Source organism: Barbus barbus (genome assembly GCF_936440315.1).
Source record: "Barbus barbus genome assembly, chromosome: 49".
Taxonomy (NCBI): domain Eukaryota; kingdom Metazoa; phylum Chordata; class Actinopteri; order Cypriniformes; family Cyprinidae; genus Barbus; species Barbus barbus.
Genome location: NC_136727.1, coordinates 13,125,850 through 13,142,125, shown reverse-complemented (window position 1 = coordinate 13,142,125; position 16,276 = coordinate 13,125,850). Strand labels below are relative to the sequence as shown.

Genomic DNA, 16,276 nt, shown 5'->3' with positions numbered 1-16,276 from the left:
AATTATTCTCTTCAACCTCGTACACCTCACACTTGTAAATTAAATTTGTACAGCAGCTGTAGTTTTGCACCTGTTTTATGTAATGGGTTTGAAACGAATCCATAGAATGCAAGCGCCAACTGAAAGTGTAAAACTTTTTACGTGCGCATTACAAAAGAGCATTTGTTTAATTCATCTGGATCTGCTGTTGTCTGTCCTTCAGTGTTTAATTAACTTGTAGTAATCAGCGCAGGCATGAGGTTTCTAGTGTCCCCTCTCCGCCTTGTTCTGTCAGCAGTTGTCTACGACATCTATTTTTGCTTCTTATTTACAGCTGTCTATTCCGGACGCGCTGAAAGGTCCCAAAGACAATAGATAAGGCCTGCAGTCAGAAAGACAGGGAGCGTGCGGGCTAGGCTTACACTTATATTTAACTGGATTGTGTGAATGGATTTGCTCCTGATGAACGGCATGTGTGATTCAGCTGGAGAACGTTAGACGCCGTTGCGAAGAAGTGTTCACCAAGGCATCAGAAAAAGACAAAGCCACCTGTTCATTAACCTGGCTTATATCTTTTATTTCTGCCTCAGTTTAGGTTCGTTTGGCATCGCCTTAGCACTTTTAAACGTTTCCAAATGCATTACATCAATGAGCGTAACTTTCAGAATAGTTTTTGTAATTGCATTCTTTCTTTCTCCTGACCCCCTGACGAAGATGAAAGAAAGCTTTCACCATTTCTGAACTACAGGAGGGGAAAATATTTCAAATTCGCACAAGGCCAACACTCAACTGACGTGTTGACAGCTGTTTTTGCGTTACAATGGTGCAATGCCAAAAATGGCACTATAGGGACATAATAGTTAAAACAGTAATGTTTCTCTCAGATTGTGTGAGCAGGCCTTTTAATTCTCTCTGTACCTGTTTGCAAGGCTTGGTGAAGGAGGGTGGTCTGCAGCTGCAGTCGTCTGACATTTTGGCACGAGACCATCTAGTGTTATCCAGTTCACTTTTTGTTAGGCTTAATACCAGTATCACTCATTACAAAGGTTTTTGCTCCAAATGAAGTCATAATAATGATTTGATTATGAAAAAACAATTTATACACTATGGTATTGATGAAATGCCAGAATACAAAAAATATAAATATTGAAAAAAACTTAAAAATAAATAAATGCAATATATAGCCATAATATAAAAATGGAAGCATTACAATAAATAAATAAATAATGTGTGAATTATTATTATAGTAAATTAATAGTAATAAAATAATAAATACATTTTAATTTTGTTCAAATACATATTATATATATAAAAAAGGTTTTGTCTAATTGTTTAAATATATATGAACTATTGAAAAAGACTATATTCAATATAATATAATAATGTAAGGATTACAGATAATAATAATAAAATAAAAAATAAACAATGTGTGAATTATTATAGTAGTATAGTAAACTAATAATAAATTATTATAGTAATTTATGATACTAAAATAATAAATGTTAAAGTTGAAATATATATTATACATAAAATACAAACATACACACACATATTTGCACGAATACATACTTTTTCTTTGTTATATTATGGAAACGTATATTGCATTTAGTTTCAAAACTTTATATTATGAATATTGTGTGTGTGTGTAATTCTATAAACATACATTACAAATATAATTACATTTAAAATGACAAAAACAAGAAAAAGTGTGTACATTTATGAAATATATTCATATAGTATAAATTCAATTCAATTTTAATTGTTTCTAATCCATTTTATACTTGCAGATAAATTATAAAATAATAATTTTGAAACAATAAAATGACCTCTAAAACTATTATTTGCTATTTTGATATTTTATACTCTAATATTACTTAATTCATCCTGTTAGTCTGGTGAATGTATGTAAATTATACATAAGTTGAACATAAATGAATAAATAAATAAAATTTGAACAATACTTTTGATGACTTGAGAAAAATGCTAATTTTAGAAGAAAATTTCAGATGGCACTTAGAGGCTTTTGCATATATACATACAGTATCTCACAGAAGTGAGTACACCCCTCTTATTTTTGTAAATATTTTATTATATCTTTTCATGTGACAACACTGAATAAATGACACTTTGCTACAATGTAAAGTAGTGAGTGTACAGCTTGAATAACAGTGTAAATTTGCTGTCCCCTCAAAATAACTCAAGACACAACCATTAATGTATAAACTGCTGGCCACAAAAGTGAGTACAACCCTCAGTGAAAATGCCCAAATTGGGCCCAAAGTTCAATATTTTGTGTGGCCACCATTATTTTCCTGCACTGCCTTAACCCTCTTGGGCATGGAGTTCACCAGAGCTTCACAGGTTACCACTGGATTCCTCTTCCACTCCTCCATGATGACATCACGGAGCTGGTGGATGTTAGAGACCTTGCACTCCTCCACCTTCCGTTTGAGGATGCCCCACAGATGCTCAATAGGGTTTAGGTCTGGAGACATGCTTGGCCAGTCCATCACCTTTACCCTCGGCTTCTTTAGCAAGGCAGTGGTCGTCTTGGTGGTGTGTTTGGGGTCGTTATCATGTTGGAATACTGTCCTGCGGCCCAGTCTCTGCTTCAGTATGTCACAGTACATGTTGGCATTCATGGTTCCCTCAATGAACTGTAGTTCCCCAGTGCCGGCAGCACTCATGCAGCCCCAGACCATGACACTCCCACTACCATGCTCCTCACCTGGTTGCCGCCACACACGCTTGACACCATCTGAACCAAATAAGTTTATCTTGGTCTCATCAGACCACAGGACATGGTTCCAGTAATCCATGTCCTTAGTCTGCTTGTCTTCAGCAAAGTGTTTGCGGGCTTTCTTGTGCATCATCTTTAGAAGAGGCTTCCTTCTGGGATGACAGCGATGCAGACCAATTTGATGCAGTGTGCGGCGTATGGTCGGAGCACTGACAGGCTGACCCCCCACCCCTTCAACCTCTGCAGCAATGCTGGAAGCACTCATACGTCTATTTCCCAAAAACAACCTCTGGATATGACTCTGAGCATGTGCACTCAGCTTCTTTGGTCGGCCATGGCGAGGCCTGTTCTGAGTGGATCCTGTCCTGTTAAACCGCTGTATGGTCTTGGCCACCGTGCTGCAGCTCAGTTTCAGGGTCTTGGCAATCTTCTTATAGCCTATGCCATCTTTATGTAGAGCAACAATTATTTTTTTCAGATCCAGAGTTATTTGCCATGAGGTGCCATGTTGAACTTCCAGTGACCAGTATAAGAGAGTGAGAGAGATAACACCAAATTTAACACACCTGCTCCCCATTCACACCTGAGAACTTGTAACACTAATGAGTCACATGACACCGGGGAGAGAAAACGGCTAATTGGGCCCAATTTGGACATTTTCACTTAGGGGTGTACTCACTTTTGTGGCCGGTGGTTTAGACATTAATGGCCGTGTGTTGAGTTATTTTGAGGGGACAGCAAATTTACACTTTTATACAAGCTGTACACTCACTACTTTACATTGTAGCAAAGTGTCATTTCTTCAGTGTTGTCACATGAAAAGATATAATCAAATATTTACACAAATGTGAGGGGTGTACTCACTTCTGTGAGATACTGTATGTATATGTGTGTATATATATATATATATATATATATATATATATATATATATATATCACTTCATCCAAATGCATGCAAAGAAGGTTACTCCTTGATGGCAATTAAATGTATCTTTGATACATAAATATTTAGAAAAGCTACTCTAAATAGGGTTTAAAATGAACGAAATGCCTGAATGTAAATATACATTGAGAGATCAGCTGTTCTTTTGGGCCTCAATAAGAGCAGATGATGCAGTTACTAATGGCGTTTGCGTTAGTACTCTTACAGACGAGAACAGACAGACGTATAAAGCCACTCTGGTAGGCGACTTCTTCTCCCAGCTAAATAATACAGGAGCCCCGGCCTACCTGGACCCATTTCCCAACAGAGCCAATCAAGAGTCATTTCCTGTTGTCTGTCAGCGTGTCACACAAAAGCCATAAATATTGACAGCCGTCGCCAATAAAGACACCCATAAATCGCAGAATTGAGGGGAAAATACGGCACAGGGGGAAATAAAATCAAATAAAAATACAGCGATCATTCTAAACGCGAGACGGTGCTTGTGAATATGTGTGTGCGTACGGTGTAGAGATGGAGAAGCGCGATCGATTCGGGCTCGACGTGGCGTGCACAACTCATTGTGGATTTGGAGAGCATTATTTTCTCACTGAGTCGTGGAAATGGGGGTTGGGGTAAAGTAGCGTAGTGTGTGGTACTTCAGAGAGCCTTCCCTCCCATGACTGCATGTATATTAGGAGTCTAATGTTCAGCTGAATAATTGATCAGAGCTGCTGTGTTTTTTTGATAATTAGTTGATAGCTTCTTAGCTTTAAGCCCTCTGATCCATTGGAAGAGACTTGTTTTTTGTACACTTTTTTTATGTGGATTGTTTGAAACAACTGCTCAGATGGACTCGATAAATGGCCTAAGGTTTGGATAAGTTTTGTTTTGTTTTGTTCTCATAACCTAATTTCATCTTTCCGTTCTCTCTGGATTGCGCTGTTGCTCAAGAGACTTATTAGAGTTTTGCAAAGCATGCAGAGTGAAAAAAGGTTACGGTTTTATTGAATATCACTTCATTAATGAAAGGCTGCCACTTTACTGCTCATGAATGAATTAAATTAATTAGTCTTTAATCATAGCATCTAGAAGTAACCAAAAACCCTCAGGAAAGTACATACATGTAAGAACATATACAGTATATGCACTTTTCAGTGCTTTATTAATTACTATAGTTTTCTAGCCAAGTATGTGGCAATATAGCTTTATATTGATTTAGAACAGACTGTAAGAACCTGTTTCAGTTTCATTCTGAAAAGATACACAGTAAGTGTCCTTGAAGTAGAAACATAACTGCTGGCAGCTGACCACGGCACAGCAGGTGTGAATTTCTTCTTTTTTTAGATATTTTGGATTTATATATATTTATTTAATTATTCTCCCTCATGTCCCCATGCCCTTACGATTTTCTCTCTTCTGCTGAACATAAAATGGGACATTGTGAAGAATCGTAGCTGCGATTTTCCAAAATGAAAGCATTTGTTATATGGTCCATACGGCTATTGATCTATATTAATACTCTTTTGAAGTCATAAAATAGCTTTTCTTGTGGGAAACACATTGAAAATAAATTGTGATTCCCTAAAAATCTTGCCCTGCACCTCAACTTAAGAGATTGTGGCGTTTATTGTGATAAGCCATTGAAAAACCCATGGGTTGAGCACTAATTAGAAGCAGCATTTATAGTCTCATTCATCTCTGTGATGTCCTGAGATGTTTGACATCTCCCACTAAACTCTGCTGAATGCTGACGTGTGTTGTTTTTATTGTGGGATAACATGATGAGGGGCTGCTGAGGAGCTCCAATCAAACTCTGGGTGTTTCACAGGTCAAGAGTCACACTCGGGAGAGTGTTAATGCAGTCACCGTGGGAACTGATCAATCTCTATTCCCCGTCTCGAGCGATCAAACACCCCTCCTCCAGCCCCAGCATCAGCCAACCACTCCATTGAGTTGCTCGGTGTCCACTTGCTAGCCTTGGACGAGTCCCAACCTGCTCACCTGCACACTAACACATGAAATATGGGCATCTGTTTATCCCCCCTCACAGAGACACTCGGATACAGAATACCATGAAGTCTTCACAGATTTAGCTACTACAAGGAATGCAAATGTTTTCCCAGAGATATTTTATGACATCTCTATTTACATTGCTGTCAGGCACACAGTGAAAGCCTACATAATCTATATGTCCCATGGACACGACATCACTGGGACAAGATTACAGCATGGATAGTTTGCATTGCTGAGAGTCGGTTTCTGCATCCAGCCTTTCTTAGGCTGCTGCAACACGCCACACGTAACATATCTAAACATTTTGAGCACATTTTAATAATGTTGCGCCTAAAAATGTACACAGTTTTTAAAATACACATTTTGGATTTAAATATTTAATTTACTCTCCCTCAAGTCATTCCAAGCCCTTGTGATTTACTTTCTTCCATTGAACACGAAATTAGAAATTTTGAGGAATCTTAACTGCGATTTTCCATAATGAAAGCATTTTTTGGCCATTCACCATAAATGTTGTGCATACGGCTATTGCTCTATATTACTCCCAACTCTTTTCAAGTCATATAATAGCTTTTCTTGTAAAAAATATTGAAAATAATTTGTGATTCACAAAAAATCTTGTTCTCCACTTTAACCTAAAGCGATAGTTCACCCAAAAATTTAAATTCTGTTATTAATTACTCACCCTCATGTCGTTCCAAACCTGTAAGACCTTCGTTCACCTTCAGAACACAAACTAAGATATTTCCGATGAATCCGAGAGCTCTCTGACCCTTCCATAGACAGCAAGGATCCTAACACGATCAAGGCTCAGAAACGTAGCAAGGACATCTTTAAAATAATCATCAGGGGTTCAACTGTAATTTTATGAAGCTACGAGAATACTTTTTGTGCGCAAAGAAAACAAAAATAACGACTTTATTCAACAATTCGCCTCCGCGTCTCTCTAAAGCGCCATTTTGGAGAGTATCACATACTTAAACAACATATGTACACGGATATTTTGTTTACATTCAGATCAAAACGTAAACAAAGTAAACAACATTACGTTTCTGAGCCTTGATCGTGTAAGGATCCTTGCTGTCTATGAGAAGGTCAGAAAGCTCTCAGAATTCATCAGAAATATACAGTGTTATATTATTTACAGTGTTAAATATTTGTGTTCTGAAGATGAACGAAGGTCTTATAGGTTTGGAATGACATGAGGGTGAGTAATTAATGACAGAATTTTTGGGTGAACTATCTCTTTAAGAAAAGCTCAATAATTGTGGAGTTCATTAGGAAACTTCAGGACTATTAAAGCACTTTTATGCCCTTCCTGGATTCTTTCATTGTATAGAAAAGTGCTGCTCTTAAAAATGTCTCCTCCTGTGTTCCTCAAAAGAAAGACAGTCATACAGGTTTGGGACAACAGGGTGAGTAAAATATGATGCAATTTTAATTTGTAGGTAAACTGTATCTTTAAAGCACACCAGTTACTGGAATATGGTCAGCTATTTGCCCCAAATATAGATAATTAATACACATTAGTACAAATTAAAACTTTCACTAGGCTCTATCCAATATGAAGCAACATCAGACTCTAAAATAAGTCTGGAGAGAGAGTGAGATGCCAGGCTGCTCCCTCAGAGGAGCACGGGTATGAAGCAATGCAGCCGCAGCGGCTGGTGGCCACCTGCTCAAAGTCCCAGCGTGCTTATCAGACCCCCTAGCAGCAAGAGAGCAAGGGAGCAAACAGAGGCCCTGCCATGACAAACAAGCCAGGAGATTTCCACAAGATCAGTGAAAAGCGAGGCCAAATAAACCAGGCTCTTCAGTCTCGAGCATCCAAAGCACATCAAATCAGCTCCCACGGGACGGCAAAAGAGGAAGCCAGAATGTGACACCTCAGCACAAATTGTTAGCACTTCCTCTGAGGATTCGGGGACACTTAAATTATCTCCCATGCGTGTAACTGTACATTTATAGGTTTCCAAAAACTATTAGTGTTGATAAAGAGATGAGGCACTCAACTTTTGTTACCATTTTTGCTACGGATGTTAATGATACCTTAAACTGTGCGGTTTGCTGTTGAGAGATTTATATAGTAATAGTAATATTACATTTCTTGAGGCGTCGTCACAATCAGTGTTGTTGGGGTAATGCATTACAAGTAACACAAGTTATATAATCAGATTACACTTTTATAGAAGAAAAAACAGGGACCTAATTCAGTAAGCAAACACCCAAAACACCTTAGCAGCACCTTAAAAACCTCTTCATGTAATGATCTATTTTGCTAAATTTTTCTTATATAAACTGCTGTAAAAAATCACGAACAGAAGGGAAACATCCAAGATCAAATACTATTTGTCAGAAAGGAAGTGCGTGTAGCAGCGTACGAACAGATGTCCACAGAAGACAACTCAAAGCTCACCGCCTGACGGCACCATTGAAGTGCACTTCAAACCTCACCTGTAGTTTCACCGACCAGCAACGCTGATCCACATCCAAGAGGTCAAAAGATTTTGGAGGGGTTTTATTTTCTTTCTACCCCCTCATATCTTATTTTTTTCTCCCTTCCTCATATTTATGCAAATGTGATTGTGGACCGCACACTCACTGCCTGCCTTTAGTTGTAAATAAATAATTCGTCTCATTCTGTTCATTAATGGGCACTCAAGGAGATTCTATTAATCTGTTCATTAGGGCACTTCAAAAACAACAAAAAATACTTATTAAAAGCAGTTCCAGCTGTGTAAGCTCGTTACTCGTGCCTTAACAATGCTTGTGGCGCTCTACCAAAACCATGTAGGATAAAAAAAAAAAAGGTTGTATTTGGCAATTTGGAGTGTATTCTATTATCACTGGTCAACCCTTTCAGGCAGTGATGAATAAATATTACTTATGGATATGCAATGAGACATATTTGCACATCCTTTACATAAAAAAACAATTAATAAAACAAGTAATCATGGCACATTCATTTGGCAATATCCCTAATGCTGTTCAACGTGCCGTTGAGGCAGACTGGGTCTTAGGGTCTTCTTTAGGAGCAGGATGGGGGCTCAGCAATTGATCGCTACATTGATCTAGCAATGTCTGAATGACCGTAAAGGAATTAAATTGGTTTCTTGGAGGATATGTATTTTTTATCATAAGAAAGTAAAAGCTCTGATTTTGAGAAATTTGGAAGCACAGCACATGAATAAACGCAAAAAATTGAGTTTTAGCTGTTGCACACCTTATATATCTGAGGGATGTAAGAGGAATTTGTGTATTGTGAGATTTCAGTGTAGGTCAACAGATTTTATGTTTAATTGCTTGTTATTCAGTCAAACAAAAGCTCAGATTCCTAATTTAATGCTTCTGGACTGAAATCAATAAGCGTGTTTTTTATTTGGCTGGCCTCCAGGTATTTGTCCAGCACCTTACACCACCAGCTTATCTAGATAAACATTAACACCCGATTGACATTTTATTTTTAGCTTGTCATGATTATACAGCTGAATTTACAGTCTGTGAGTCTGCCTGAGTTTATTCCTGTGATCCATGCAGGAAAAAAAATACTAATCCCATCAACTGTATGACATTGTAAAACATTCAAATACTGCATATTTTTCAGGGTTGCTGGGTAACAATAAAGGCACTATTTTTTTATGTAAATAGTTCATCAAAACTTTTTTTTTTTTTGGTAAATTGTCAAATTTTCAGACTTAATAGTATTTAAAAATAGTAGTTTTACAATCAATTTACACAATTCATTCTGCTCACGTTTGGCTAATGAGGCCCAATAAATGAAAACTTTTGTACGTATTTGAGTGTCAGTTGTTTAAATCATACTTTGTGTAAATTGTAAAAACATTCTGTCTTAAGAATAGTAAATAAAACGAACAATATTTCTACAACTTTTACACAGAAATTCGAGATTTGAGATTTAATTTTTTTTGACTAAATTCCATGTTAAAATTTAGAATAATACGTAATAATTAAACATTTTTACAAATGATTTACACAGAAAAATGTGAATGCTGATCACATTTGATAGCCACTGTGTATCAAACCTACAAAGTCACTACCTCCAGTGTTAGAGGACATAGCTTGCCTGTCGTAAGTGTACTTCAGAGCCGAGTTACACATAGCTGTGACAGTGCAAAGGGAAGTGAGCTGACATGGAAACAGCGGTGTCAGACGCACTTTAAAAGGTCAGAGATGCCTTCTCTGCCCATCTGACATGTTTCTGGCAGCGGTCCCGGTCTGCAGTGTCTTCCCCTGCCTTGACTCATGGCACCCTCGTCCCTGTTTGATGACCCAAAAGCGCTGGGCATCAGAGGCTCATGTGAGGGCAAGGCCTTTGATGAGAAAGCCTGTCAAAAAACAGACTAAATGACAGGTTTCTTTGTAGAATTGCATGAATTGAAACATGAGACGTGTTAACAATGCCAAATGCATATATTTGCTTCTTGCAGCCCTAGTATTTAAAACCTGGAGATTTTATGACATTAGGCCATACAGTATCGATTGTTCAGTAAAAGAGTTGATGTAAGTGATGCAACGATACCAAACAAGAAGAGATTTGATTGGTTTTCTGAGGCTTTTGCTTTGTCGGATTTGGAAATCCATTCTTTCAATTGATTTCGTAGCATTTGTTATGACTATGAGAGCAGCACAAACAAGAATCACAAGCAGTCAAAACAATCCGAACCAGATATCAATGGAGCCTCCCAAGATAGTAAGAGGCATTTCATTCACGTTATCTTTGCCTTGAGAAACCACAAGTATTATTTTCACGACTCGCTGTTATCATGAGGCTTCATAATCATTACATTTCTGTATTTTCATGACCCTTTTGTAAACTTTTCTCATGGGTGAATTGAGAATCAACATGTAGACGTTTGAGGAATAGTCAGACAGATTTTCACAAATTTTCCTCATTCTTGTCAATATCGGACTCAAAGAGCTCTTTTCACCTTTTGCGTTTAATAATTGACCAAGGGAGCCATGAGAACTCAAGAAGGGTGACAATGAATGCTTTGTTGAAGCCGTTTAACTCCCATGTGAGAGTGTTTCAACGTAAGTTCACCTAACTGCGCAACGCTAATCACGCTACTTAATCAAAAGGGATAAATGAAGCTGTATCGCTTGACAAACAGATTAATAAACAGCGGGTGAAAAACAGTGACATTTGGTGAAGTTCACACGAGAACGACCTCTTGCGACCTAAAAACCAATATTGATTTCCTACTGGCTGTCCGGACTACTAACACACAGACACAAGTGTCGAAGGTTGAAATAACACTAAAATGACAGATGACTGAACTACAACTTTTGTGTCTGAATAATCAAAAATAAATGACATTTGTAAGCCTTTTTAATTCCATAAAGTGGCATATTTGGCAAATTAAATGAGAAACGAAAATGTACAACAGAACTTGATGTTAAACTGATTTTTATCCATCTGAGATTGATCGATTGTGAACAGTTGTTTCTACAATACTGATCAAAATTTTGGAATAATTACTATTTTTAAATGTTTTTGAAAGAAGTCTCACCAAGACTTCTTTCAAGACTTCTTTCTTCTCACCTTATGCTCACCAAGGCTGTATTTATTTGATTAAAATACAGTAAAAACAGTAAATATTGTGAAATGTTATTACAATTTAAAATAACTTTTTAATAACTCTAAATATGCTAAAAAATATATTGTTTCAGATTATGACAATTGCTACAGGACAACACAAATTAATTGATCTCTCCTCAGGTTGACGACCAAATGAAGCTTCTCCAGAACTGTTGGAGTGAACTCCTCATCCTGGACCACGTTTTCCGGCAGGTGATGCACGCCAAAGAGGGCTCCATCCTCCTGGTGACGGGGCAACAGGTGAGCATCCGCTGAAGTCTCCTCCATGCCTCCCCGTAGATCTCATCAGGCCTTTTTGCCAGTGTGGATCAACATCCTTTAAAGTGCTATCGACTGCCCCGACCACTCCATTAAAAATAGATTACGCTTAGGTATAAACTAATGTGGCCAGAATAATCAATTGTACACTTCTTATCAAGTGCGTAGTGAACGAATAAATAAAATGGTTAGTTAAGCATGCTCGAGTCATCGCGGTGAAGAAGGGATGAGAGACACAGAGAGAGATGGACAGGGAGGGAAAGCAGGAGATATGTATGATTTACCTCAGTCGTCTCTGAGGAACATCGCTGGACGGACGCCTCAGGCTCAGCTGAAGTTTTCTGCACACGAGGACCTTTAAATCTGTCTTCAACTCCAGCACATGCACACACACTTCCAGAAGATGTTTAAACTGCTTATAAATAAATATGCTTCTCTCCGCCTGTCAGTAAGGCTTGAGTTTAATTTTTAATTCTATGTTTTTTCCCTCCATCTCTCCTGCTCAACAAAGTGATCTCCAACTGTAGTGACAGCTCAAACACAGGGACTCGTGAGCAGGAGAACTTTCACAGCTTATCAGAGGATTATGTATCAAAACAGAAGTGAATTACAGGTGATAAATGATATGATATATATATAACATAGATATGGAGAGGTCAACTAAGGATGAGAGCGATTTGACTTCGAATCTGGCTCCTGACGTGATTTCCACCAAGTCAACTAAAGGAAAAAGAAAACCCAAACTAAAAATCTTTAATGTCTCAAAAATATCTCTGTTGTTTCTTCTAGACAATAATGAGATTACACGATGAACAAATTTACAAGCTCTGATCAATTATACAGCCATCAATGCGGGTTCAAAACCAGCTCCTGATGCGATTTCCACCAAGTCAACTAAAGGACAGAGAAAACACAAATTAAGCATATTTGATGTCTCAAAAACATCTCAAAAGTTTTTCAGTATTACTCAAGCATTTCTTATCAAATTCTCCCAATATCCGATTATCTGAATTATATATACATAATTTTACAGCTCTGTACTTTTTCCTACAGTGTGTCATTCATTTGAGACAAAGTTGATACTTAAAAGAAACACAACTGAGAACTCCTCTTTCACAGCTTTTGGCGTTGAGTCTATTTGAGTCTATCAGAAACTGATTTGTTTGGTTAGTGTGAAAGTGGTTTCTAGCCTCTTGAGCCATGAAAGAGCAACCTCTGAGCAATAAAATCTGAGAACGTTTGTTAGATATCACATCTGGAGATCTGTGAGAGCTCACAGTGCTCGCTATCTTTGATTTGTCTGGATTGCGAGTGCTCTGCGTAGCGTGCCTCTATGTTTGATTAGCGAGGTTGGGGGGGGGGCAGACCTTGTTTGCATATTTTGCCTAATGAACAGCTGGTGCTGAAAAAAAAGCCTTTGGGGAGAGAGAAGGCAAAGACTCAAACAGTTCATTACGTCCTATTATTCCAAAGCAGACTACTGACAGCCCGGCCACACAACACACTCGTGCATGAACACGGATTTATGCATAACAAACGCTCTGCCAGTTATTAAAGCAATATTGTGATTCAGTAATTCAGTATAATATAACTTCAGACTGCTGTGTAGTGCATATATATATATATATATATATATATATAAAACTGTACTAATAATTGACATACGTTAAAATTTAGTTACTCCACAACACTGTTTGTGACTGTCAACTGAACTGCCTACCATCTCTCATCTTATTTGAGGACGTGTCATTGTTTCTCCCTAGTGTTGGTATGGCAGCAAAGCACTGTGGGGGAACAGTCCTGAAGTGCTGCGACACATGACACTACATGGTTGGCTTTCCAATATGCCACAGACCTACATCTCCCCTCCACCCCGTCTTTTGCTGTATCTGTCTGTCTGTCTCTCACTCTGAAGGTCACAGGCCTTCAGAAGAATCCAAATCATCATAATGATATTCATACAGGTCTCAGTATTTTGTCAAGATCAAGCATTCACTGATATTCACAATGTTAGAATGAATTGGGGAATATTGCTACAAACGGTTTGCTGCAACTGTTGCTCAGTCGTCATTATGGAACAAAAATGTCACAAATAACATATTTTACCGACAAGTTTTAGGATTTTTTTTTTCACCAGAATTTTCAGTAGTTTATATTTTTAAAATACTTATAATTATATAAATATGCATCATTTTCAAAATTTTATTTAGATTAGTATTGTTTGTTAAATATTTTCAGTATTTTGCATTATTATTTGTATTTTTTTAAGGTTAATCCCACTACTTTGACTTTAACTGGTTACTAATGCTTGAAGCACCTGGTCAGTTGGTCAAATCCCAGTTAATCGACAACTTCAGCAGCTTCAAATAAGCCTCGAAGAGATCAACGAAAACAGCCAGTGAGAAATCTGCAATTCTCAAGCCAGTGTATCATATTTACACAATAAATAAATTCCAATCCGCCCGCGTTTTTAATTGCAAATCTAGCTCAGAGGGAGCTCTCCTTACGCTTAGGAGGCCCGTAGTCTACCTTCTTCCAGAAACCCTGGCACAGTCAATTATGGTAATGAATTGTCAATAAATATAAAAATTTAATATGGCCTGCTTACAGTGAGTGGCAGCTAAGGACTTGCCTCCAAGACAAATTTGCTGCTGCTGCAGATATTAAGTGCACCTGAAAGGGGAGGAGAGGGCCACGGGGGTCCCGCACAGGGTTCGGCCCGGTAGCCTGGGGGACCTCCAGGGGCCCCCACTCACTCACGCCTCTCCAACCCCCACCACCCTCGTCTGGTGCGGGGCGCTGGGGTCTGAGGGTCTGGGCACCAGGGATGGAGAAACGTGCAGCTCTTCCCCGCTTGGTTTGATACTGATTATCATTCAGACCTCGGCCCAGCGCACTGTCCCTGCTGAGCAGAGAGGAGCCTGGGAAGGAGAGAAAGGGAGAGAGGCGTATAAAACGTAGAGCTGCCAGAGCTGGTTACATGCTTACTTCAGACGGCACTGAAAAACTCGAAAGGTGGTGCCAAGTGCCGTCTGGCTGATTGAACTTTTAAAGTAAAATTCTGATTCAAGAAATAGAATTTTTGATGAATAAGGAACAAGGCCTAAACTTTTCTTAAAACATCCCCAACAACTCTTGTTGTTCCAAAGCAAATATGAGCACATCTTCTCAAAATAAACTTAGCATTTCTATTCCAAATACGTAACTCAATAATTACCTCAGATTGGTTTAACCAATGGCACACGCTTGATCAACCATTGGAAGATGGCAAGAGTGTTCTGAAAATCTTTCTTTTAGTCCTCAAATTATTTTTGCAATCCCACTCCTTCTACCTCTCTATACCTGAGATGTTTCAAACCTTCAGAGATCTGGCATGTTGCTTGTGGTAATACCTTTAATGTTTGTGTGTGAACACTCTCGCCCTTTCTCTTCAGGTGGATTATGCCCTAATTGCCTCCCAAGCCGGTGCCACACTCAACAACCTCCTGAGTCACGCGCAGGAGCTGGTGAGCAAACTACAATCCCTCCAGCTGGACCAGAGGGAGTTTGTCTGCCTCAAGTTCCTGGTGCTGTTCAGCTTGGGTGAGTACAGAGAAAGGGGTGTAGGGGTGGAGAGAAGCGGGCTATGGCCTCTGTGCATTATCCAAATCTCACTTGCTTGCTCCCAAGGTTCTTGAGGGACCTTGAGATAAGCCACAAGTCCGCATTCACTTCCCCCTGTACGATAAGACCATCATTATGAATGCCACCGTCTCTCCTTTAACAGTGATGCCAGAATAGTTTGGTCTGTCAAAACTGTTATTCTCAGAAAATCATGTAGCTGAAATATCTCGTTCACTCTTCGTCAGTCTTCTTACAGTACGTCACTAAATCAATATGCATAATTCAGAAAAAATCTATGAATAAATTGCCATTTCAGTGTGATCAAAAGACCAAATCATATTTTCTGGGGAAATTTGCTGCAAAATAGAAATGGAAGTAGACGTTTTGTGGTTTAAACAGTGCAGTCAAAAACAGTTTCCAGATTTTTGGAATTTCCAAAATTCAATTCAAATTCCCCAAATTCAGTTCAGATTTCCAAAATTCTGAAAAACGAATTTCCAAAATTCCAAAGTTCCAGTTCAGATTTCCAAAATTCCAAAGTTTGCCATGTTCTATTCTCTTAAGGAATTTTCAGTTTCCATTTTTTATGTTTATCTTGGTATTTCCATCTAGCAAATTTTATGCGATATCCCAAAATTTGCGCAAAATATGTGAATGAAAACCTAGCTAATGACTGTTTACAAGAAGATAAATCTTGGCCTGCCATGTTTGAATCATGACAGAATTTTTTGGGGGGGTGAATTAATTATTATTATTATTATTACTTATTAAGTCAAATAAATGTAAATAAAAATGAATGTGATATTAAAACAGAAGACATTGGATTAGTGCATTTAAATGCTACTTAAGCTACACTAAGCTAAATTCTAGCTATACTTCCAACTTGGAAACTTACAAAACCAAGGTTGCATTTTTTCTCTATTGGAGTTGAGAAAATCAGGAGGTCATTTGCTCCAAGATATTTTGTGTGCCGAGTGCATTTAGTTTTGCTTTTAGCTATCAGTAACCTTCAGTGCTTCTCTTCTGTTAGCCTGCTAGCTTTACATTGAAATGATCGGAGGTTCCATTGCTCACAGGTCAAGGCAGCTCTTGTAGCCAATTCACAAAAGCTGCAGGTCTCCACCATAAAAGACCAG

The 16,276-nt window shown here is 38.3% G+C and overlaps 1 protein-coding gene across 2 annotated transcripts in view; it reads left to right on the top strand.

Moving 5' to 3' along the window:
• Nucleotides 1-16,276, top strand: part of LOC306867671 (nuclear receptor subfamily 5 group A member 2-like) — a 58,623-nt gene that overhangs the window by 24,439 nt on the left and 17,908 nt on the right. For both annotated transcript variants that reach the window (XM_079413472.1, XM_079413473.1), the window contains exons 5-6: nucleotides 11,400-11,519; nucleotides 14,972-15,119. In XM_079413472.1, coding sequence (XP_079269598.1) covers nucleotides 11,400-11,519; nucleotides 14,972-15,119 — 268 coding nt within the window. The remainder of the gene's footprint in view (nucleotides 1-11,399; nucleotides 11,520-14,971; nucleotides 15,120-16,276) is intronic.